Raw genomic sequence first — 24,879 nt, forward strand, 5'->3', positions numbered from 1 at the left:
TCATAGTCATGAAAATAAAGAAAACTCTTTGAATGAGAAGGTGTGTCCAAACTTTTGGTCTGTACTGTATATATATATATATATATATATACACACACACACACACACACACACACACACACACACACAGACACATATATATATATATATATATATATATATATATATACCCCCAGTCAACAAATATAATATAATATAATAACCCTTCACAAACAAAGCACACATTTGGCCAACAAGCCAAGAAGTTATATTATTTGTTGACTTTCTAATCTATATTTACCCACTAACCTACTCAATTCTGGGACAGAAACCAGCACATGTATGATTAATTTTGAGTACAAAACAATAAAGTGTTGTGTTTAATGATTTGCGTACAATCAAATAATATTTATAAGAACACCTTTACTTGTCATTACCACGAAAATGATGCCCAAAAGAAGGAGTTCTCATGCATGCTATCCAAGTAGGCAGCTCACAAGGTTTTGAAACATAGCCCCATTTTCACCCTGTCTTCTCACAGCAGCGCCCGTCTGCTCGGAGCTCCTCCCTCCTGCAGAAGCGAGCAGCACCTCCATTCAAACCCTTCCAAACTCAAGGCATGAGCGTCTGCTCTTCCCCGCACAGCTGCTGCTGATCACTGACCTGCACAACAAACTCTGGGTATTCGTCTTGTACTTAGCAACCCCATCAAACCTCCAAAAAAGAGGCGAACTCAATCATTCTGGCTCTAAATATACACACAAGTGGTTATTCAGTCTGCAAACATGGCGAGTGCCTCGTACCACATCTCTAATCTTTTGGAGAAAATGACATCCAGCGACAAGGATTTCAGGTCAGTTGTAGTGCAGATGCCAAGATAGATTGTTATGGAGCATGCATGTGTATTTCTAGGGCTTGTGATGGCGTTTAAATGTCTTCATAAATAACGAAACGATCGCAGAAAGTTTTAGGCCCCGAATAACGCGACTGTTGTTTAGATACGTTAGCTGCTTAGCTTAGCATGTCAAACTCTTACTGTGAGGGTCTTTATTTTTTATTTTTGTCGTTTGAAATCGTGCATGGGTCATATATTTATGGCAATAATTAACTACTTGATATTGCTTGCTGGATTTGAAGCTGCAAAAAAGTATGGGTTTTAGTATGGCTGTTAGCCAGCTATCCGCTAGTATTAGCCGAATAGCTTTAGCATTTCGTTTTGATGGCACTCCTCTCAAAACTGTCATATCATTCGTAACGAGTACAGTAACTTACAACAAACCATGGGCGGAATGTGCAGAGAGTTGGTAACGTTAAGTCAGTCCAATATCTAGCATTTGATGTAATTTCTTCCCTTCGGGTTCATAATTCGGCTAATGTTAGCATAATTGCACGTCCATGATATGTGCATGGAATTAAACTACAAACGCTACTTTTTGGAGAAGTACTGACACGTTTATGATCATGTGTATGATCACTTTTAATGATGTCAGTGTATTCATCAGTGGCCACCAGGAGGTTAATGGTTTGTGAGTTTCATACATTTCTGACAGGAGCCCTCAAATTAATTGTAATGCAGTCATCCTATCATATTCCCAGAATCTTTCCTGCCAGTTGTCTCCGTCAAACCGTTTGCTGTTCTCATTCCAGCTCTTTCTGAATTGCACAAGATTTCACGCCCTGGGAACATTTTGCTTACACACCCTTCTAGGTCTCCACTGTTGGTGTGTGCTGACATTCCCTCTCTCTCCCTGCTGTTGGAATGTGTGCGTCTCATGCATTATTCATTCTTTTTTAGGCTCTTGCTGGAATAAGAGATTCCATGCCATCAAATATATGCCAAAGCAGACGCACTTATGTCTGTGTGTGTGTGTGTTTGTGTGAGCAATAGAGAGAGAGAGATGGCATTTAATAGATTATGTATATGTGATTATAATAGGGTATCACATATGAGGTTCAGTGCCGAGGCTTTAATGCTGGCACCCAAAGACAAGATCTCATTTTAATCCACTCCATTCTCAGTTTAGATGTGGATTATGAATTTAGCAAACCATGACAAGTGAGATGAAAAGGTGAAAATGCTTCAGTCAGCCCATTTGTTTTGACATAATGCCAGCAGCCTCACTATATAGGTTGCTCTCACCTTACGACTATGTGGGTGACTTTACATTAACCATTCTGTTAGTGCTGAAGTCAAATGAAACCCTCTTTTGGTGTGTTTGGACCATTGGGAACCCCTTGCAACTGCTAGTCATTGCTTGTGTAAAATGTTTTTTATGAGTGAAACAAGATATGCAATGGAAGAAAATGTTGAGTGATTTTTATCTATTGGGGATTGGTTGGATAATGAAAACGGGTCTTTTTATGGCGTTGTTGGATGGTAGGGATTGGTCAAGATATTACATTTTGGTTGAAGAAACTTCTTTTTAATCATAATAAAATGAACTGACAAGTCTTTCATATTGGTTCTTGATTATTCCCTCAGATTCATGGCCACCAATGATTTGATGTCCGAATTGCAGAAGGATTCGATAAAGCTGGATGATGATAGTGAACGGAAGGTGGTCAAAATGATTTTAAAACTCCTGGAGGACAAGAATGGAGAAGTTCAGAATCTGGCTGTAAAATGGTAAGAATTTTGCCATGGTTCATTTGTTTCTGTGATCGCATGAACTTGAAAGCTTCTCTTAGTTGGATATTTTCATTGTGTCCTTCATGAATTGGCTTCAGTTTGTCCTCTGAAAATGTTTTAATGTGAAATTGATTCATGCCACAGCGATTTAGTGTGAGGTATTGCTGTTTTTTATTTTTTTTTTACTTTGATTTATCTCTGTGATTAGCCTCTACGATAATTTTTTCCCTAGATGTTTTTGAAGGGATTGCATGAATAAGTCTGTAATCTATCTTCGTTTCACTCTGTTTTTCTGATGAAAAACAGGTTCGCTTATTTTTAATCCTTATGTAAGAAATAGGCATCTTGTGAATGTATTAACACTGACTTCAATGCTAAAAAGAAATAACTTGAAATGTTCCATTTTGTAGCAGAAAAAAGTAGATGTTTTCTGCAAGCAGAAAGGAAGCATTTCAGTGGTTGTAATAAAAGTCCTTATTTCTTGCAGTTTGGGCCCACTTGTCAGCAAAGTGAAGGAGTACCAGGTCGAAACCATTGTTGATACATTATGTACAAACATGTTATCAGATAAGGAGCAGCTGCGAGATATTTCCAGCATCGGCCTCAAGACGGTGATTGGAGAGCTCCCGCCAGCGTCCAGTGGTAAAACAACATGTTTTAACTGCGTAATGTTATTAATACAATTGTTTCCAGAGTAACTGTTTTTTTTTTTTTTTTCACTATCATGTGCTAAAAGGACAGATAATTCATTCTCATGTGTTTGGCTATATTTAGTTGTTTCCCTTCACCATCTTGCCTGCTAAGTCCATTTCTCTATGCTTTAGGCTCTGCTCTTGCTGCTAGCGTTTGCAAAAAGATTACAGGCCGCCTCACAAGTGCCATTGCCAAGCAGGAGGACGTCTCCGTTCAGTTGGAAGCATTGGACATCATGGCAGACATGCTGTGCAGGTATGTCAGATGAGCCGTGTGATGACTGCTGCTTTTGTTTAGACCAATTGTGCTTTTGAGTGCACATGGGTTCCTGCCAGGTAATTTCTGGATGTGTTTGTGCACATGCATCTCCCCTCTGTGACAATTCTCAGTTCACTGAGCAGAATATGCATGTAAATCTTTCAGTTGTACTGTAACTAATGGCAGACTTTGAATTTGTCTTGGGTGATTGCATTTTTCATTTATATTTACATTCATGCATTAGGAAGAAGCTTTTATCCTGCTTGTGTGTTCCTTGGGAAATTTAATACATAAGTGTGCCATTTCTAAGGTCCTAAATTACCAGTTAAAATGCATTGTGAGATAAAAATCTGCCCTTTTGTTATAATGCAAATTTGCTCTATACATTATATGCTTTAGAAATCGTAAGAGTATTATGTTAGTATTCCACATTTCCTGTCTAATAAAGAGGCAAAATTTGTGATCTGCAACAAAGTCTTGTTTTTCTTACATTGTGTTCATTCATCCAGACAAGGTGGCCTCTTAGTGAATTTCCATCCTTCCATTCTGAGCTGTCTGCTGCCTCAATTGACAAGCCCTCGCCTGGCAGTGAGAAAGAGGACCATCATAGCCCTGGGACATCTGGTCATGAGCTGTGGAAACCTGGTCTTTGTGGACCTCATCGAGCACTTACTATCCGAGCTCTCACGCAACGAATCTATGTCAACCACGCGCACTTACATCCAGTGTATTGCTGCCATCAGCAGACAAGCTGGCCACAGAATTGGTGAGGCTCCACCTTTGTTACAGACCTCAGTTAACTTAATGTCTTCAGGGTTCAAGTCCTCATCTCACTTACTCTTGAAGCGCTGAAAGCAATTTTAGTGTGCACTTATTGAAGCATCAACTGTGATCTTCTCAAACTACTATTAGTTTCACCATTGATGCTGCAATTTAGCCTTTGCTGAAATGAGCTAAAGCAAACCAAAGCTGTCCTCAAAGATCTTTAAATGGTGTAATTATTACAATAAGTTTTTTTTTTTTGCAGAAAGCATAGAGGAAATATGTTTGTGTAATGATATCTTCCCCTTCTAAGTATTGCCTTTTTTAGCGCAGTTCTCCAAAATCTGTTTTCCACAAAATTTCTCTTTTCCACAGATTTTACTAACTGATACAATAATAGGACACATTAAAGTTTAATTATTCAAAAGCTTTACTGTTTTGTACAATTTCACTCTCAAAGCACAGTTATATAGGGGGTATAAGCTTGAAGGCAACTCTCCTTGGAATTTGACCGAACAAATTGCCGGAATATTATTTTGTGACGAGATGGAACAATCTCCAGTACGGTCATTATTTCCCATCACCTTGTCATCAGCATTGTTTCACTGGTGTGCTGCTAAGGCAGGCCATTTGACAGAAATGAAATTAAGTGAAAAGTCATTTAGGTTTGCTGCTGTGGTGCACCATTCCCCCATCAGCCAATTACTGCCTACGTTTGATGAAACAAAGACAGCTGCGATTAAGATGCAAAAGATTACTTCAGTGGAACACACTCAAAGTTGTTTTGTAGCTATCTCCTGTGCTACTGTTTTAATTAAGTCTTTGTCATCTTAAGATTGCTTCTTTGATTGTGCTGAACACAGCAAGGCCTTTATCCTGCAGCTTTCCGGACTCATTTATATTTCTCAATGAATTATTGCAGTTTGATGTTAAGTTTTATAACCCAGCAAATCTGTCTGATCTGGGTGTAATGATGGTAAATGACAACTTGTTGGTTTTATCTTGCAGGTGAGTACTTGGAGAAGATCATCCCGTTGGTGGTGAAGTTCTGCAATGTTGATGACGATGAACTGAGGGAGTATTGCATACAAGCTTTCGAGTCTTTCGTAAGGAGGTCCGTCTACATCTCTGTCTAACTGCTGATACCAGATGATATTAAATTGATTCACATATTATAATGTATGAGTTATTGGTGTTATTTCATAATGAATACACCATTTTGTTCTATTTTTTGTGAGTAGTAGTAGTAGTATCTATTAGGGCTGCACGATATTGGGAAAAAATGACATTGCGATATTTTATTTTTCTGTGATATATATTGCAATATGAAATCTAATCAAAATTTTTCTTACAAACAAAAATGGGGTGAGCACACTTACATTCTCATTTTAAATGATTTAAACATCGACACCATCCTGTCAATTGATTAATATGCGTGAGGGAGAGAGAGCAAGACAGCGCTCGTGTTTGAAGACGGTGAGCGTGCGGCCGGGGCTCGCTTGCTTTCTCTCCCTGTGTCTCTCTCTCTCGCGCGCGCTCTCTCTCTCTCTTTCTCTCTCTCTCTCCCTCTCGCGCGCGCGCACTCTCTCTCTCGTGCGCTCTCTCGCTCTCTCTCGCGTGCGCGCTCTCTCTCTCTCTCTCTCTCTCTCTCTCTCTCTCTCTCTCTCTCTCTCTCTCTCTCTCTCTCTCTCTCTCTCTCTCTCTCTCTCTCTCTCTCGCGCGCGCGCGCGCTCTCTCTCTCTGCCCTGTTAAACTGACTCTATGATGGTTAAGCTGTGCAATTAATCCACTAATAACATTCGTCAAGATCAGCTGGCCCATACAGTTAATGAATAACGGATCAACAACGATAGCCTACATCGCACATCCTGCGATGTGACTATCGTGGATTCGTACATCGCGATATCGATGCTTAAAGACACATCGTGCAGCCCTAGTATCTATTATAAGATTACCAACAAAAATATAGCCGATGATAAACCAAGTTTTTCACTTTTGCATGACTTTTGTGAACTGATCTTTTGTGTAATTAAAAAAACCTCTCATTGACTATGATTTCCAGGTGTCCGAAGGAAGTCTACCCACATGTCCCAACAGTCATTAGCATCTGTCTTAAGTATCTGACCTATGACCCTAACTACAACTATGATGACGAGGATGAAGATGAGAATGCAATGGATGCCGAAGGTGTAGACGAAGATTATCAAGGTATGAGGCGGGGCTCATTTCTCTTTGATTATCTTTCCTGAACTAAAAGTCTGTTTAGCTGTAAGTTTCCAGCTCTGTTCATTAGTTCTGGTGTGTGGTAGCCTCGGCTGGTGGCATAACAGTAATAAAAACCATAGGGAAAACAATTAGTGACTTTGAAAGCAGCATCTTGATAATACAGCAGTCGGAGAGGCAGTCTGTCCATTTATGAGGACTGAAAAGTTGGAAATCTGTAGAGACCGTTTGCCAGACCATCAGAAATTAGCTTGTTTTTGGAATGAATCGACAATGGCGACTTGTCTGGTCTAGCAGCTTTGAATAATGCTGAAGCCTTCGTAGCTGATGAAATTGGCTCTGAGATTGGGGTTGGGGGGTACTCATTGCCACCATTCCTCTGTTACCTTGTCAAGCAGGCACCTTTTAACTCTCATAAATGCATGTGCTGAGCATGTCATGTGACACAGATTGTGCATTCTCTGAATGAATATGCTTCTTTTTAACCGTTAGTGCTCTGAAGCACTACTGAGTTTGGATGTGCTCAGTGTTGCATGTTGGAATGAAGTGTTTCATGTGAAATTACGGTAATAGAAATGCAGGTTGCAGGAGCAGTCCAACTATGACGATGACACGCCCCTGTCTAAAAGCTTGAGTTAGATATCCACTGTCTTCATGAATGCCTTTGGTCTACTTGATCTTTTCTGGCATCAAGGATATTTATTCTCAGCCACTACTGGATTGTTTTTTTTCATCCATAAATCATATTTATACCTATCTGTTGTTATCTTTTCAGTAATTGATTGTGCTGACTGTGCTCTAGCTTGTGAGCAGCCTTGGGAGGCGCATACAGTTTTGCAGCAGATTTGAGGGTTTTATTTGTTTTCCTCTCGGAAGCCCACGCTCTTAGTGTTGCTGAAGCAGAGGGTTCAGGGGACGTACTTGTTGGCCTGTATGTTAAACAGTGTCTGAGTGTTAACGTCGATTCTTTTCAGGACTGCTAGCTTGGAACTGAAGTTCCCAGACACATCTACATACATAACATGCCATCTAATGTGAACAACATAGATTGTAGCAGTTGCAAAAGATGGGCTTATTCAAATAAGCTGCCGTGATTAATATATCATCTAACTCATGTGATCCAAACAGGAAGTGATGATGAGTACAGTGACGATGACGACATGAGTTGGAAAGTGAGGAGAGCAGCAGCAAAGTGCTTGGATGCAGTGGTGAGCACACGACATGAGATGTTGCCGGAGTTTTACCGCACTGTTTCTCCAGCGCTCATTGCCCGCTTTAAAGAGCGGGAAGAAAACGTCAAGGCAGATGTTTTCCATGCCTACCTGTCCTTACTCAAGCAAACACGCCCTGCCCAGAGCTGGCTCTGTGACCCGGATGCCATGGAACAGGGAGAAACTCCTCTTACAATGCTACAAAGTCAGGTAGGGAAAGATATACTTGTTTTTAATCTAGTACTGCTAGTTTATACAGACACACAGATACATTCCTTTGTATCATTGCAATGTACTTGTAGACAGTAACTACATTACTTCATACTATTGGGCTTTCTAGTTATGTAAGTTTTATATATAAGGGTGATATTTTGTGTACATTTGCAGGTGTCCATGATAGTAAAAGCACTGCACAAACAGATGAAGGAGAAAAGTATTAAGACCCGGCAGTGCTGCTTCAACATGCTGACAGAACTAGTGAACGTGCTGCCAGGGGCCCTGACACAGCATATTCCTGTTCTCATCCCAGGTATGTGTCGCAGGCAAGCTACTGAAATGTTAAATAGTACAATCATTCCTTCCATGATCATGTGCTTAATTCTTGGCAAGGTTGATCAGCATTTAACCTGTGTCATTTATAAAAGGTAAACCTTGGAATGTTAAAGTGTTTTTGGGGGGTTGTAAAATGCATGTAGCCTTATGTTAAAGCAATTCCTTTTTTAGCATTTGGATTGACTTTGTAAATTTTATTTCATCTAGGAATCATATTTTCTCTCAACGATAAGTCAAGCTCTTCAAATCTGAAGATAGATGCCCTGTCTTGCTTGTATGTGATCCTGTGCAACCATCAGCCTCAAGTCTTCCACCCCCACGTTCAGGCTATAGTGCCTCCTGTAGTTGCTTGTGTGGGGGATCCCTTTTATAAGATCACCTCTGAAGCACTGCTTGTCACCCAGCAGTTGGTCAAAGTCATTAGGCCACTGGATCAAACAGATGTTTTTGATGCCTCGCCCTACATTTCTGACCTTTTTGCCTGCACCATTAAAAGGCTGAAGGCAGCAGATATCGACCAGGAAGTCAAAGAGCGAGCTATTTCTTGTATGGGGCAAATTATCTGCAACCTTGGTGATAGCCTTGGTGCAGACCTACCAGGCACTCTCCTCATCTTCCTAGAGCGACTAAAGAATGAGATAACAAGGCTAACGACCGTCAAAGCTCTCACACTCATCGCCGGGTCAAAGCTGAAGATCAACCTGAGGCCAATCTTGGGTGAGGCTGTTCCCATTCTTGCCTCCTTCCTACGTAAGAACCAACGAGCGTTGAAACTAAGCACACTGGCTGCACTGGACATTCTGGTCAAGAACTACAGTGATAGTGTAACACCGGCTATGATTGACGCTGTACTGGCTGAGCTGCCACCTCTTATCAATGAAAGCGATATGCATGTCTCCCAGATGGCTATCAGCTTCCTCACCACGCTTGCACGAGTCCACCCTGACTCGCTGTCTAAGATAAGTGGCTCTATTTTGGCTGAACTCATAGCTTTGGTTCGTTCACCGTTGCTGCAAGGTGGCGCTCTTAGCGCCATGCTGGAATTCTTCCAGGCTCTTGTAGCTACGGGAACTGCCAGCTTGGGCTACATGGACCTGCTACGTATGCTAACAGGTCCTGTGTATGCCCAGAGTGCAGCGCTCACCCATAAGCAATCCTACTACTCCATTGCAAAGTGCGTGGCCGCTCTTACCCGTGCTTGTCCTAAAGAGGGCCCTGCAGTGGTGGGACAGTTCATTCAAGATGTGAAGAACTCGCGCTCCACTGACTCCATCCGATTGCTGGCACTGCTTTCCCTTGGAGAGGTCGGCCATCACGTTGATCTGAGCAGTCAGCCTGAGCTAAAAACAGTCATTCTGGATGCCTTCTCTTCAGCCAGTGAAGAGGTCAAATCAGCTGCTTCATATGCGTTAGGCAGCATCAGCGTGGGGAACCTCCCGGAGTACCTGCCCTTTGTCCTGCAAGAGATCTCTGGCCAACCCAAGCGACAGTACCTGCTGTTGCACTCTCTCAAGGAAATCATCAGCTCTGCCTCAGTGGCAGGTCTTAAACCATATGTTGAAAATGTGTGGGCGCTGTTGCTCAAACACTGCGAGTGTACAGAAGAAGGCACACGGAACGTGGTAGCAGAATGTTTGGGAAAGTTAACACTCATCGACCCGGAGACTCTTCTTCCCAGGCTAAAAGGCTATCTCTTATCAGGTGATTGTCAAACTCTGGCTATTAATTCTGTATCAAAAGATTTAAATCAGAGGTTTGATTGAAGTGTTCTCTTTCTCTCCAGGATCATCTTATGCCAGGAGCTCTGTAGTCACAGCTGTTAAATTCACAATCTCGGATCACCCACAGACGATTGACCCCCTTCTTAAAAACTGCATAGGCAAGAGCTGTTATCAGTTTTTCTCCTTTGGGAAATATATATTTTTTGTCTTACTCTAAGTTCAAATTTTCACCATTTTGAATTTTGTGGAGAATACAATTTAGAACTGCGTTTAATTCAATTTCTTTTTTATATTTCTAGGTGATTTCTTGAAAACACTGGAAGATCCAGACCTCAATGTACGAAGAGTGGCTTTAGTTACCTTCAACTCTGCAGCTCATAACAAACCTTCTCTTATTCGAGAGCTGTTGGATACAGTTCTCCCTCATTTATACAATGAGACCAAAGTGCGCAAGGATTTAATCCGAGAGGTAACCTGCCCTTTATCCACAGCCTTTTGCTTTGCTGTCTTTTTAAAACCTCAGCTCAGTAACGCCTGTCCCTTTCTAGGTTGAGATGGGTCCCTTCAAACACACAGTGGACGATGGTCTGGACATCCGGAAGGCTGCATTTGAATGCATGTACACTCTATTAGACAGTTGCCTTGATAGACTTGACATCTTTGAATTCTTAAACCATGTTGAAGACGGACTTAAGGACCATTACGATATCAAGGTAAGCCATCAAACTCAACCCATAAATCTTTCATGAGACAGGCTTTTTGCCATGCAGATCATTTAGCGACCACAGAAGATGAAACGGTGAATTGATTAACACAGATTCAGTGTGCGGTCATCAAAGGCATAAATGCATAATGCAACAGATATGCTCTTTATAGCTCTTTTTGCTCTATTAATGTGTTTACAGATGCTGACATTCCTCATGCTGGCCAGATTATCTAGTCTGTGTCCAAGTGCAGTGTTACAGAGGTTGGACAGACTTGTAGAGCCGCTTAGGGCAACGTGCACCACAAAGGTGAGCATGATATGCAACAAACACCAAATTCAGACACCGTGCAGTTTCTTTGTATGACATTAGAGAAAACCTGAATTGAGCGGCAGTTAGCACATAAGCTCAGAAATCTGTGGTTTCCATAGTGGGTGAAAGTTTGAATTCCGCCAATCCTGTTCCCCCTTTTTCTCACCAGTTCCTCTTTTTCTCAGTAATCACAGGCTACTGGAAAGGTCATCAAATAGTGATGCTAGTACATAGTTCAAAAAGTGAGAGTCCTTTGATTTCTAATGATGTTCTTTCTCAGGTAAAAGCTAACTCTGTGAAGCAAGAGTTTGAAAAGCAGGACGAGCTCAAACGATCTGCCATGCGGGCAGTAGTGGCCTTGCTAACCATCCCAGAGGCCGAGAAGAGCCCCCTAATGAGTGAGTTCCAGTCTCAGATCAGCTCCAACCCAGAGCTGGCTGCCATCTTTGACAGCATCCAGAGGGACTCCTCCAGCACCAACATGGAATCCATGGACACCACTTAAACGACTAAGACAACGTACCCATTACCATCGCTCCCGAGAAAATCCACAAAGAAAACCAACCCTGTGGGACCTTGTATTGTTCCATGCATTGCACTGAATCAAAAATAGGAGAAAAACAAAATCTAAAATTAAGAAAAGAAAAAGCTAATGAAAAGACAGACATTCATTCTCCTAAGCTTCAAAGCTTATTACCACATTCTTTGTTTTTCTATAAACATCAGGAAATGGCTTCAGTTGTTCATTGTTTTCCATTTTTAAAGATTTTTTCTTGTTCATTTTCATAATTCCTGAGCTTCTGTAGGTACCTCCACTCACAGAGGTGCAGAGGGACTTACTAGATTACCTGAAAATGAATTGACCACAGTATTTGTGTTACAATGGGAGATTTGTTCTTTACATTCTAGGCTGCTGACGACTTAAATCAGAATCTACAGGGGTAAACAATAGCACTCACTGAGTTTAAATCATTTCAGGACCATGTTGTTGTTGGTTTTTTTTTCTGTCTTGTTTCTTATCAGACAAGTTTTATTAGGTTTTTGTATGATTTGTCATCATCTCTTTTTACTGTTGACAACTTAAGTACAAAGCGAGATAAGTCTTGACCTGAAGAGGTGTGGCATAGTTAGGGTATTTCTTTGGATGAGTGGCAGCTTATTTTTCCTTCACTGCATTTCATTACATTCCCACTGTCCGCAGAATTGCCAGTCATCAGCATGTGTCACACATCCAGAGAAATGAGCATTCAGCTGCACCCGTTCTGCATAATATTTTTCTTTTTCTATTTGATGACCGTTTTGTTTAGCTCCAGGATATAGAGGTGAAATATGACATCAGACATTGTTATGAGAAAATATTGCCCTGTATGGAACGCACATATGTGAATAAAATGAGTGGAGAATATTCTCTCAGATGCTCGACTGTATTCTGAAAGCATAAGGGTTTTGTTCTCACCGTTTAGATCCATTATTATGCTGCCTTGTTTGAACTGCTCACCTGTAAAATTGGTTTGGAATATGATTTTTATAGAGCTAGTTTAATTTAACATAATACTGTGTTTGGTGTGCAGGTCTCTTTTTAAGGATATATGTATGTTGAGGAAACAAACAACATCATAGATCTCACAATATAGCTGACCAATGAATAACTGAAGATGGATTATGTGATGCCCTGGAAAGCAGTGTGTAGAATACACTGTCTAGGTTCATTTGTGTAGTCATGAATGCACTGCGTTCTACATCCATTGAAGTATGACCGTATGGCAATGTTCCTCCGTAAGAAATCAATAAAAGGTCCATTGCTGCCTGCATCCAAATGGCATTATATGGTCCTTCAAATTCATTTAAGAACCTTTGTAATTACTGACGCACACAAATTACAAGCTGGCTGAAATTGCCAGTTCCAATATGCTTTACTCACTGTGTTCTGCGAGTGAGTACAGGTTCTTCTGTCAGTACACCTGGAAACAAAGTAGTGGGTGGTTACATTGAGCACTTTTGCAGAGGAACTCCTCAGGATTTGACAAGGGATAGTAGCATCACTGTTTTGTTTGAGGCTCTGTATATGTCTATATGTCATCGAAGTTGTATCTGAAATAATACATTTGGTTGCAGATAAATTCTGATCACAAGGCCATACACGTTTTTACATTATCTCTCAGTGTTTTATATACAGCTGCTCTTGGAGACGAGGCTGACTCCAGCTCTTTATTCGCCAAACTATCCGTTCCACCTTAAAAATTTATTTTTTATGGAACTATTGAACCAAAAATTACATGTGGACAGCAGCTTTCATTGAACACACACAAATATATATATATATATGCAAAACTTATCTTGAATTTTTCAAAAAGTAGTGATAAGAACATACGGGCTGTTATGGCTGGTGAATGTAGGTATCTGATGCATACAGGACTAAAAGTGGGATAGACACAGCCAATTTTGAATTGGTAATGTAGTCTATGAAGTATTTTAAATTGAATGAGGGAATGTCTGGCACAGGGTGATGATTAATGTACTTTGTCCAAAACACCTACCCATATCAGTAAAATCTCTTCCCAGGTCAAGTTGCCATGAGTTTTTAACATGGTCTAAGCTTTGTGGATCTATGGCGCTTGCAAGAAAATAAATACGAGAAATGTGTCCTTTGCCCTCTAGTTTTAAATCCAGCATTTCCTCAATGACTGAAGGAGCAGGTATCTTAATGGTTTTTTTTTTAAAGGTAGCCTATATGCATGGAGAAATATAAAATTCTGTTTGCAACTGAGATGTAAATTATCTTTATTATAAGTTATCCATTACTCCAGAGTAAAAAAATCAAAGAGATCTATACATTAATTCATTGTTTTGAGAAAACTTGTATAACAGCATTTTCTGATGTGTTACTGGTGAAATGATCCCTAGAACATGCCCTGCTGCAATGAAAAAGCATACTGGCCATATCATAAAATCATAATTTCACTGAAATCATAAGTTCTGAAAACAAGAGCACATAGATGACAAGATAAAATCGTTATTTAATGAAATTTTGTATTACAACATTATCTAATGTTTTATTATGGAAATATGACCTCCCGAGCAATTTGATGAGCCAAAAAAGCATACTGTTTTATTACTTTATAAATTTACAAGTTCTCAAAAATAGCATGTATGTGGCAAGATAGGTCCAGTATATATGCCCTCTACATTATTTTTTAAAGTTCTCAATAAAACGATTAAGTTATGACACACCCAGTATGCTTTGTTGCCACATACAGTTGCTTTGGAGGGCATTTTCTGCAGGTCACATTTTCAATAACAAAACAACACAAAATGTTCTAATGCAGGACCTGGTCAGCTGTGACGTCTGTCCTCACTCATTCCGTCATTAGAAAACATCATTAGAAAAACAAAGCAACGCTGCAAGGATCATTGACTCTACCCATGCATGGTGAATTCCTGGCAATTCTTTTTTATAAGCTCACAAAAACTAAAAAATATCAGCATTTCAACATGCCATGGTGGACAGACAATCTAATCTGAGAGCAGAAGAGTCAAAAACAGGGTTTTGAACCGCTTCTACCAGGCAGCTGGAAGCATGAAAGTACATTAGCAGTTTGTCATCGCTTAAATTAACCCACTTCCAATTTGCACGGTAATGAGTCACGCAAATGCTATTAAAGGCCAATTTACAGTGGCCTAATTTGCATCAGAGGTGTGAGGGCTAATGCAGAGCCGTGATCATTCACTCATCAGGACAGATGTAGGCCAAGGTGTCCTCCATATTAATGCTGATTTTAGATATTTCCATGAGTATTCCATGAAATTTTACATCACAGAGAGCTGTCGACATTTCAACCAATTCTACGTTTAAAAAGCTTGCTTTCTATATATATATATATATATATATATATATATATATATATATACAGTACAGACCAAAAGTTTGGACACACCTCATTCAAAGAGTTTTCTTTATTTTCATGACTATGGAAATTGTAGATTCACACTGAAGGCATCAAAACTATGAATTAACACGTGGAATTATATATGGAATTATATACATAACAAAAAAGTGTGAAACAACTGAAAATATATCATATTCTAGGTTCTTCAAAGTAGCCACCTTTTGCTTTGATTACTGCTTTGCACACTCTTGGCATTCTCTTGATGAGCTTCAAGAGGTAGTCACCTGAAATGGTCTTCCAACAGTCTTGAAGGAGTTCCCCGAGAGATGCTTAGCACTTGTTGGGCCTTTTGCCTTCTGTCTGCGGTCCAGCTCACCCCTAAACCATCTCGATTGGGTTCAGGTCCGGTGACTGTGGAGGCCAGGTCATCTGGCGCAGCACCCCATCACTCTCCTTCTTGGTCAAATAGCCCTTGATGCCTTCAGTGTGACTACAATTTTCATAGTCATGAAAATAAAGAAAACTCTTTGAATGAGAAGGTGTGTCCAAACTTTTGGTCTGTACTGTGTGTATATATATACAACCCGAATTCCGGAAAAGTTGGGACGTTTTTTAAATTTTAATAAAATTAAAACTAAAAGACTTTCAAATCACATGAGCCAATATTTTATTCACAATAGAACATAGATAACATAGCAAATGTTTAAACTGAGAAAGTTTACAATTTTATGCACAAAATGAGCTCATTTCAATTTTGATTTCTGCTACAGGTCTCAAAATAGTTGGGACGGGGCATGTTTACCATGGTGTAGCATCTCCTTTTCTTTTCAAAACAGTTTGAAGACGTCTGGGCATTGAGGCTATGAGTTGCTGGAGTTTTGCTGTTGGAATTTGGTCCCATTCTTGCCTTATATAGATTTCCAGCTGCTGAAGAGTTCGTGGTCGTCTTTGACGTATTTTTCGTTTAATGATGCGCCAAATGTTCTCTATAGGTGAAAGATCTGGACTGCAGGCAGGCCAGGTTAGCACCCGGACTCTTCTACGACGAAGCCATGCTGTTGTTATAGCTGCAGTATGTGGTTTTGCATTGTCCTGCTGAAATAAACAAGGCCTTCCCTGAAATAGACGTTGTTTGGAGGGAAGCATATGTTGCTCTAAAACCTTTATATACCTTTCAGCATTCACAGAGCCTTCCGAAACATGCAAGCTGCCCATACCGTATGCACTTATGCACCCCCATACCATCAGAGATGCTGGCTTTTGAACTGAACGCTGATAACATGCTGGAAGGTCTTCCTCCTCTTTAGCCCGGAGGACACGGCGTCCGTGATTTCCAACAAGAATGTCAAATTTGGACTCGTCTGACCATAAAACACTATTCCACTTTGAAATAGTCCATTTTAAATGAGCCTTGGCCCACAGGACACGACGGCGCTTCTGGACCATGTTCACATATGGCTTCCTTTTTGCATGATAGAGCTTTAGTTGGCATCTGCTGATGGCACGGTGGATTGTGTTTACCGACAGTGGTTTCTGAAAGTATTCCTGGGCCCATTTAGTAATGTCATTGACACAATCATGCCGATGAGTGATGCAGTGTCGTCTGAGAGCCCGAAGACCACGGGCATCCAATAAAGGTCTCCGGCCTTGTCCCTTACGCACAGAGATTTCTCCAGTTTCTCTGAATCTTTTGATGATGTTATGCACTGTAGATGATGAGATTTGCAAAGCCTTTGCAATTTGACGTTGAGGAACATTGTTTTTAAAGTTTTCCACAATTTTTTTACGCAGTCTTTCACAGATTGGAGAGCCTCTGCCCATCTTTACTTCTGAGAGACTCTGCTTCTCTAAGACAAAGCTTTTATAGCTAATCATGTTACAGACCTGATATCAATTAACTTAATTAATCACTAGATGTTCTCCCAGCTGAATCTTTTAAAAACTGCTTGCTTTTTTAGTCATTTGTTGCCCCCGTGCCAACTTTTTTGAGACCTGTAGCAGGCATTAAATTTTAAATGAGCTAATTAAGTGGATAAAAGTGTAAAATTTCTCAGTTTAAACATTTGCTATGTTATCTATGTTCTATTGTGAATAAAATATTGGCTCATGTGATTTGAAATTCCTTTAGTTTTCATTTTATTAAAATTTTAAAAACGTCCCAACTTTTCCGGAATTCGGGTTGTATATATATATATGTATATATATATACAATAAGAAGCCTATGGCACACAGCCTCCCTCTTCCAAACTGTATACTGTATATGTGATCATATCATTTTGAGCAAGCCAACAAAGGCTAATCTTCATTATAGATGAAATGTCTTTCATAATGATGAAAAAGTGTTTTTTTGCACTGCCCTATGGGAGATCGCAGCAGGAGGCCGTAAAAAGCACACTGCAGATTAATGCTCCCCTACTGCTGACAGATCCTCCATGGCCTGCTGAGCAGCTGCTTGTAGCTGCTTTAAAGCCTGAAGCTTAATGTTTCACCTCTAAGTCAGATTTAAACAATCAGATTTAAACTCACTCCCTAAAGAGGAATAGAACTCATATCATCTCACTAATGACGCTTACACTAGCTACATGCAGAGTAAAGGCTCATGACAAATGTCTGTATTTTGAGGCAGTTTCTCAGAATTGGAGCATGATTATTGAATAGTTGCTTTTTTAGGGTGATTCTGTGGCCAGGAAACCACCGTCAAAAGTTAAGTGAGTCCTGGTCTTTTACTGTGTTGTACAATAATCTGTATTATTCTGAGTCACTGTTTGTTTTGTTTGCTCTGATATTAATGACCCTTTGCAAATCATTTAACAAAAAGGGGATGTTCTCAACTCTGTGTTGGGTTCCAGGACAGAACCGGCCATTCATCAGCCATTTGTCTTTGATTTTGACTGGTCTGTTAGAGTGGTCATGGAAATGTCCTGGTTTCAGTCGTTTCGTCTGTCCTTAGTATGAGGCGGCAGCCAGCCTTTCCACTGAGCGGTCTTGATATTCTGAATGTCTTTGGTAAGTTTTACTAGATTTATCTCTATCAGATGTTTTTCGAAATCACCCTGAAACCAAAACAGGATATTTGGCTTACTCTAAAGTACTTTTGTTGCACTTTCAGGAACTTATGTTCAAATAAGTGTTTTTATCAGAACTGTGAGGTGCACATGGCGGTGTTACAAATCTGTGCTAAATGGTGCGTATTTTATTACAGTATTATATTGTGTTTTCTGTTGTTGGCTTCAGAGCTAGAATACACTTATTTCTATAGTTTCCATGCTAAATCGTCATTAATCTGTCACTGACAAATATCAAATGGAGAAAAAGAAAATTTGAGGTTTATGTGGAGGGAAATGGGCAGGCAACACGCTTTATATTTCATGGTGGATTGCATGTTTGATTAATATATGAAAGCATGAGATTGATTTTAAACAATCCTGATGTATCAGTAGATGAATTATCTCCACTGTTGCTGAAAATATATTTTCAGTGCACATGCATTGAATTTATGCCATGAATCACCTATTTATATGTTAATGTACTTTTTGAAGACTAATGGAATTCTTGAAATCATGTTGGTAAAGATAAGAGCATAATTAATGCTCAAGAATATCTTTAATTTAACAATTATTTATGGGAGGGAGAGGTTTTGTAATATTGATTAAAGTTTATTTGGTAATTATGAATCTTGGATTTTTGTCTTTGTGTTTGGGGTTCTAACAACTTGTTCTCTTTAAAGGTAAATAAGAACCAGGGTGGGCTTTTCTGGCAAAGGCTTTCCACGGATGGGAATGGAGACTGGTAATATTTTCTGTGCTGTTAATATGCAATTAATATTTATGTTGGAATAAATTCCGTGTATGGTTATAGATACATGCAGTATGTTACAAACAGACAGAAGAAGAAACATTAAAATGACCATTTATAGCTAACATCGCAGTTAAGGTTACTTTCAATGTAAATGTATCAAATCTTATTTATATCACTTGCTATGCCAACAGGCCCTCCAAAAAAATCAGGAAACACATAAGTCAGTCCCCTTTTCGTGATGTTTCACCTGTACCATCGCATTTCTCAGAACCATCCTCTTGCCTGCAACACAGGGTAAAACTGCAGAATCATTAAGTTTTTGACTGAATTATCCCTCCAACCCAGAGACAACAGGTCATACAAACATTCTAAGAATCACATCACATCCAGTTTACCCCATCTCATAAGCGCCAGGTACTAAATACAGTTCATTCCACATATATAACTGTTTCCTTTTGTAAGCAACGTTTTAACAAAACCATTCACCCAATAAATTCTCATTTAATCACCCTCAAGTTTTAAATCTGAAGTATTCCTCTAATACAGACACCACTAATTGATTACCAATGTCAATACTCAATGGCATAATATGTTCAGTGCTGGAATAAACACAAGATCAACAGGTGCAGTTTGATTGTGAGAGGCAATGGATGCAAAACCGTCCCCAAACTCCCACCAATCACCAAATCCAGGAATACTTGGAAGGAATCTGACCCCCCAAGACCACCTTGTAGGTCTGGATGCAGGTATTGCCACCCTTTTCCCTTAAAATGCTAGTCTATGCTAGAACATTTTAAGTACATTTTTATCTTACTTTATAAAAATTTAAGTCACGCCAATGTGGATCAAATCAACCTATCTATTTGGCCATCTAAATCCTGCCGATAAGAACAGGACTTTGCAGCAGAATTCAATGCCCTTAGCTTTTGGGCTGGAGGAATGATAAGTTCTATCACACTTGTCACTGTGTGGGCAGGAGACTCTTTTTTTCATGGTTTGACTTCGTTCAGCATTTAGGGCGCTGTTAAATTCACAGAACAAAAATGAAAAGGCACATATCTTGGCCGGCAGATATGTGCAGTCATTTTCTGCTTATTAATGATTTAAAGCCTGGTTAGTCTTGGCGTCACATGGGCAAGTATTTTTCTGATTTCTCATTTATTTGAGGCTGAGATGTGTTAGGGAGAGAGAGCAGAGTTCAGCGCTGAGAACTGAGAGGGAGAGTGACAGCATGTAAATTTCTATTTACTGACTTTCAGCCCCCATAGCTGGGCTAATAAACTGAAAAAAAAAATGTGTCCCAATAAAGTGGAATTACTCAGCACAACCAACAGCACAGTCAGGACTGGTTGTAAAGTGCAAAGAGAATGTTTACATGCCTCACTTTCGTAGATACGGGACGTAAGAGCAATGAGGTTCAGATGTCTCTGCTTGCCCGGACCATTGATGAACCGATTAATAAGTATCTGAAATGGTAATTGGATCATAATGTGACTGAAAACCTGACAACCTTTCCTGTAGTGGAGCTTTCTGTGGTGCGACTATAGCCAACCATGCAGACAAGGATTTGCAATATATAGTGATATCATTTCAGAAGAAAAAGAATGCTTTAGCTAAATATGTGATGGATCATTCTGGACCATTTTCATTGATTTCCTATAGAAGTTATAGACTTTGTGTTTGTGTTATACAGTCACTTGCATCTGACCCAAGTTTTTATAGTGCATTGCTATGATGTTGTTAAAGTTTTCTAGTTAGTAGGATGTTTCTAAGCAGGTACTAGAGTGTTCTGAGTCATTGTTAGTCATGTTAGGTGTTCTGCAGGTTGCCAGGTAGTTGCATACTGGCCCCTCAAGTCTGTTTGCGCAAAAGCGTGCTTGCTTAGAAAAGTAAAAGCACAACTTCTTAAGCCACTCAACTGAGTTATCATTCTTCTTTGTAGAACAACATAAATGATGAAAACATGAAACAAACCTAACGTATTGCAAGAAACTAAACAAGCATCACTAATTATATAGCTGATGCCAATCAAAGTGTGCATGCCTGTTAGTTTTATTTACATTTATGCATTTAGCAGATGCTTTTATCCAAAGCGACTTACAGTGCATTCAGGCTAACATTTTTTTACCTAACATGTGTTCCCTGGGAATCGCACAACCTTGCACTGCTGACACAGTGCCCTACCACTTTATCCACAGGAACACTGTGCACTTTATGCAAACAACTCCCATTTTTTAAAGATTGTAGTATTTAAATGAGTAATTATTCTTATTCTCTTAAAAAGGCTGGACAAAATTGAATTCAGTTCAGCTAAACCTGTTCATGCAAAAATTGTGCTTGTTGGGCAGACGTCTCTCTCTGTCAGGGTGCACAATGTTAAAGGAAATGGGCCCTGCTTGCTTCCTGCCAAAACGTCTGGAGTGTCCCAGAGATCTCGACTCACTTTTTAAAGTCCTGTAGTGCAGGCAGTGTACCCTATCAGTCCTGACACCATGCAACAGATGAGGCAGACTGTCCGAGCGTGCCAACCCCTGAGGTCTGTGATGAAAAAAGCACCAAACAGAGGAGTATTTCACTGCCCACTGGCAGCCCACATGCTGGAGTAATTTTCTGGGTTCCTGGAGCATCTTGGCCTCCAGATCCTACACTCTACACTGCCTTATTGTGCAGCTCTGCCACAGGTCCACATTCCTTGTCACCAAGACCAGGTCGATCTGTTGCCTGCACACAGGGGCCCATACGGTTCCCTGATGGAAAGCACTGTGGAGCTGTGCAACTCCCAAGGAAAGAAGCTTCACCACCCAAAATCACCATGACTTGCCCAACACCTTCTCCAAAATACCTGTGCCACACAGAATTTCGGCATGCAGCTTGAAGGATAAACTAACATGGCTGCTGAGTAAACTGACATGCTTAAAGGGACTTAAATGCTGCTAAGTGCAGTTCAAAGTTAATACTGCTCTGTGCACAAAGGATAACAAAAAGATCAGCACAGTTTAGCAAGATCACCAATTCATTTTGTTCACTTTTAGAGACAATAAAGCCAAAAAAGATGTGCAATCTCTTGGCACTGTTCCTGATTGCTCAGCGATGATTGGACTCATGGTCATAGAGTTCTCCTGTGCACAGCTCAAGTTATTGCTGTATAACCAATCATCTTTCATCTGGTTGCCATGGAAGCCCTGAGGATCATTAAACCATCTGAACTGGACCCTGGGGGCTGCACTGTTCTACAGGTACAGGAAGTGCCTCAGAGGAGCTTTGTAAAGTCATGCCATACAATTTCCTGGGTGTTAGGATCCCCAGGTATAGAAATCATAAGTCTGAATATAATAATTTTTTCTTTCCCCCACTTTCCATGGCCTTTCATTTCTTTTTTTAAAATCAATACAATTTTCTCAGCTGAGTAGAATCTACTGTGAAATAGGGGGCCAAGGGCAGTTTTCACATTTTCCATCATAGTCTGCTACAGATGTATCTGCCATCCTTTGGCATAAGAATGCTTATTTGTGTGTATGTGTACATGTGTATCTGCTAGAAGTAACTGTACCATTAATAGAGCTATGAGAAAGTAAAATTGACTTATATAAAGAAGTCACCCTCATTACATCACATATAGCAGATGTTTGGGGTAACTGTAACACTTTTACAACAACTTTGTAATCTTTCAGGAGTAGTATGTGTTTAAAGCAAAATAATATATTACGTTATAAGTAACATTATAAAATAAATTATTTTGTATTGATTAGATTTTAGTCCAGAGATTCATACTTTGGTTATATAATGTTCATTGTACATTTGATCTGAATTTTAATTCAATTCAATAATTGTTTTTATTTAAAAAGAAAAAAAAGTGTTACTATTGCCCCCAACCTCATTGCCATCTATCTTGTACTGTATAGTGAATATCATGGAGATGGGTTTGTTTTGAACATTTCTTAGCAGTGAATATGTGTCATTGCTTCAGCATATTTGCAATCAAAGAAATTAAGTGTTTTACAATTGCCACTCAGCCCAGCCCTCTAATTATTGACCATGTAAAGCTGCCATTTCATTTAAAAGTCAGTTCTAACCAGAACGCTTTCATGATTGTAATATTTTACTTTTATTCAGACTCGTACCCAGCATTATGTTGAAAATGCAGAAATAAAACACATATATGGGATGGTTAACCTAAAAATGAATTACACACCCTCAAGCAATTCTAGGAGTATATGACTTTCTTCTTTCAGACGAATACAATTTGAGTTATATTTAAAAATGTCCTGACTCTACCAAGCTTTATAATGGCAGTAAATGGGGGTTGAGATTTTGAAGCCCAAAAAATCACATCCATCCATCATAAAAGTACTTCACACAGCTCCAGGGGGTTAATAAAGGCCTTAATAATTAATCCAATGGGTTAATAAAGGCTAATTTTAATTTTAGGGTGAACTATCTCTTTAAGTTAAATGTGTTTTTATATATTGTCATTGTCATTGTTTATAATGCAAATAACAATAATGCTAAAGTTAAAGTTAGACTTATAACTTACAAATTTTATTTGCTTCTAAATATGTTTTGATATGTGGATATATTTGCAGATTTACAACCTGTCAATAAAAATATTATTCTGATGTAGTTCTGATGTAAATTTAAATTAGACTAAACTGAAACATGTTTGCATTCCTCCATCCTTGTGGTCAGCCCAGGGTGGGCCAAGCTCGTGATTGGGTGGACCACGGCCCCCTGTAGAGCCGAGTTTTTCTCACAGCGCTGTAAGGATGGCTTCCAAGTGCACAGTCTGGAATGGGGAAAAAATGTCACAACGGTGAATTGCAAAGCATGCCTGTGATCTCCACTGCTATTTCACAATGAGGTCAGAGCAGAATTGTCACATTCTTCATCCTTCAGTTATAGCTGATGAAACAGAGTGGCTCTGAGGTGTCACGAGGTGAGAAATGTGTCCTTGATATTGAAAAGGATAGAAGTACTTTCCAAATTTGATGTACAGTGCTTACGGCAGGAATATGGGTAACAACCATCTCTTTACAGTAGTAAGCAAACCCATCACAACCAAGGAATTCAGCAGCCCAGGTTTAGCTTGATGAGTCAGTGTGTGTTTGTGTGTTTATGATGACACAAATTTGTATAATTACTTGGGTATGACACAGGTATTACAATATGAAAGTGACTTATGAGGAAAGTTCCTTGGCCCCCTTAATTCCAAAGGCTTAAAAAAACATACTAAATGGTGTTTTTTTTTCTTTGAAAACCTAAAAATGTACAAAGTTTTCTGTGAGGGATAGGTTTAGATGTTGGGTTGGTGTAGGGCGATAGAAAATACAGTTTGTACAGTATAAAAACCATTATTCCTATGGAGAGTCCCTGTAAACCACAAATACAAGCATGTGTGTGTGTGTGTGTGTGTGTGTGTGTGTGTGTGTGTGTTTGTGTGTGAGCGAGCATGTGGCCTGTTTCGCAGGTCCTGTTTCTCCTGCTGTGCTCATGTATGGGAGTAACAGCTCCATGGTTTTACGCTCCGATTATCTGGTCAGACATTACCCCCTACCCCCCCCCCAGCCTTGTCCCAGTACTGCCTGACCTTTTCCTTTCCAACTGACAAGCATTCCTCTCTTTCCCCTACAGGGATTAATGCCGGATGGGCCCTTTGTTGACCACACTGACCCAACTGCAAAATGGCCATATAAAAAGTTTTAGGATTATTGTAAATTGGTACAATTTTAACACTTTCTATGGAAATCTATAAGCAAATATGATTAGTCTATTTCGATGGGAAGGTCTCACTAGGGGAAAATATGAGTGAGTAAATAAATAAACCTAGTAGCAACCATGTGCTGGAATAGATTTACCACTAGAGGGCATAACAAGCTTTTTCCTGCCATACCTCAAGGGTAATATTGTGCAATGTTCCTTGTTAACCACATGATGACAGCATAAATCTTATAATTTATTAGCATATCAAAATAATAATAATAATAATAATAATCTATACTTTCAGAATAACTCCATGACATAATTACTAATCAAATATATGATTAACCAAATCAGCAGTGCTGTTGTGCCTGAAACAAATCCTTAGTTTCTGTCTGTATATGTTAACTGGTGTGTCTAATTTCATATATTAAGATTTTTTTTAGTTTAGTTTCA

At 39.6% G+C, this 24,879-nt stretch overlaps 1 protein-coding gene and 1 pseudogene across 1 annotated transcript; both read left to right on the top strand.

The window, feature by feature from the left end:
• The first annotated feature begins 519 nt into the window (after positions 1–519).
• Positions 520–12,449, top strand: cand1 (cullin-associated and neddylation-dissociated 1). The gene is made up of 15 exons (XM_059505113.1): positions 520–832; positions 2,462–2,605; positions 3,096–3,250; positions 3,433–3,556; positions 4,069–4,325; positions 5,330–5,435; positions 6,384–6,529; positions 7,673–7,965; positions 8,143–8,284; positions 8,515–10,008; positions 10,091–10,186; positions 10,328–10,497; positions 10,577–10,741; positions 10,934–11,041; positions 11,325–12,449. The coding sequence occupies exons 1-15, from the start codon at positions 765–767 to the stop codon at positions 11,547–11,549; spliced, it is 3,693 nt and encodes a 1,230-aa protein (XP_059361096.1). The 5' UTR covers positions 520–764; the 3' UTR covers positions 11,550–12,449.
• A 5,637-nt stretch (positions 12,450–18,086) lies between these two features.
• LOC132098566 (uncharacterized) lies at positions 18,087–22,235 on the top strand (annotated as a pseudogene).
• Positions 22,236–24,879: the final 2,644 nt, after the last annotated feature.

This window comes from Carassius carassius, chromosome 22 (genome assembly GCF_963082965.1).
Source record: "Carassius carassius chromosome 22, fCarCar2.1, whole genome shotgun sequence".
In the NCBI taxonomy this organism is placed as follows: domain Eukaryota; kingdom Metazoa; phylum Chordata; class Actinopteri; order Cypriniformes; family Cyprinidae; genus Carassius; species Carassius carassius.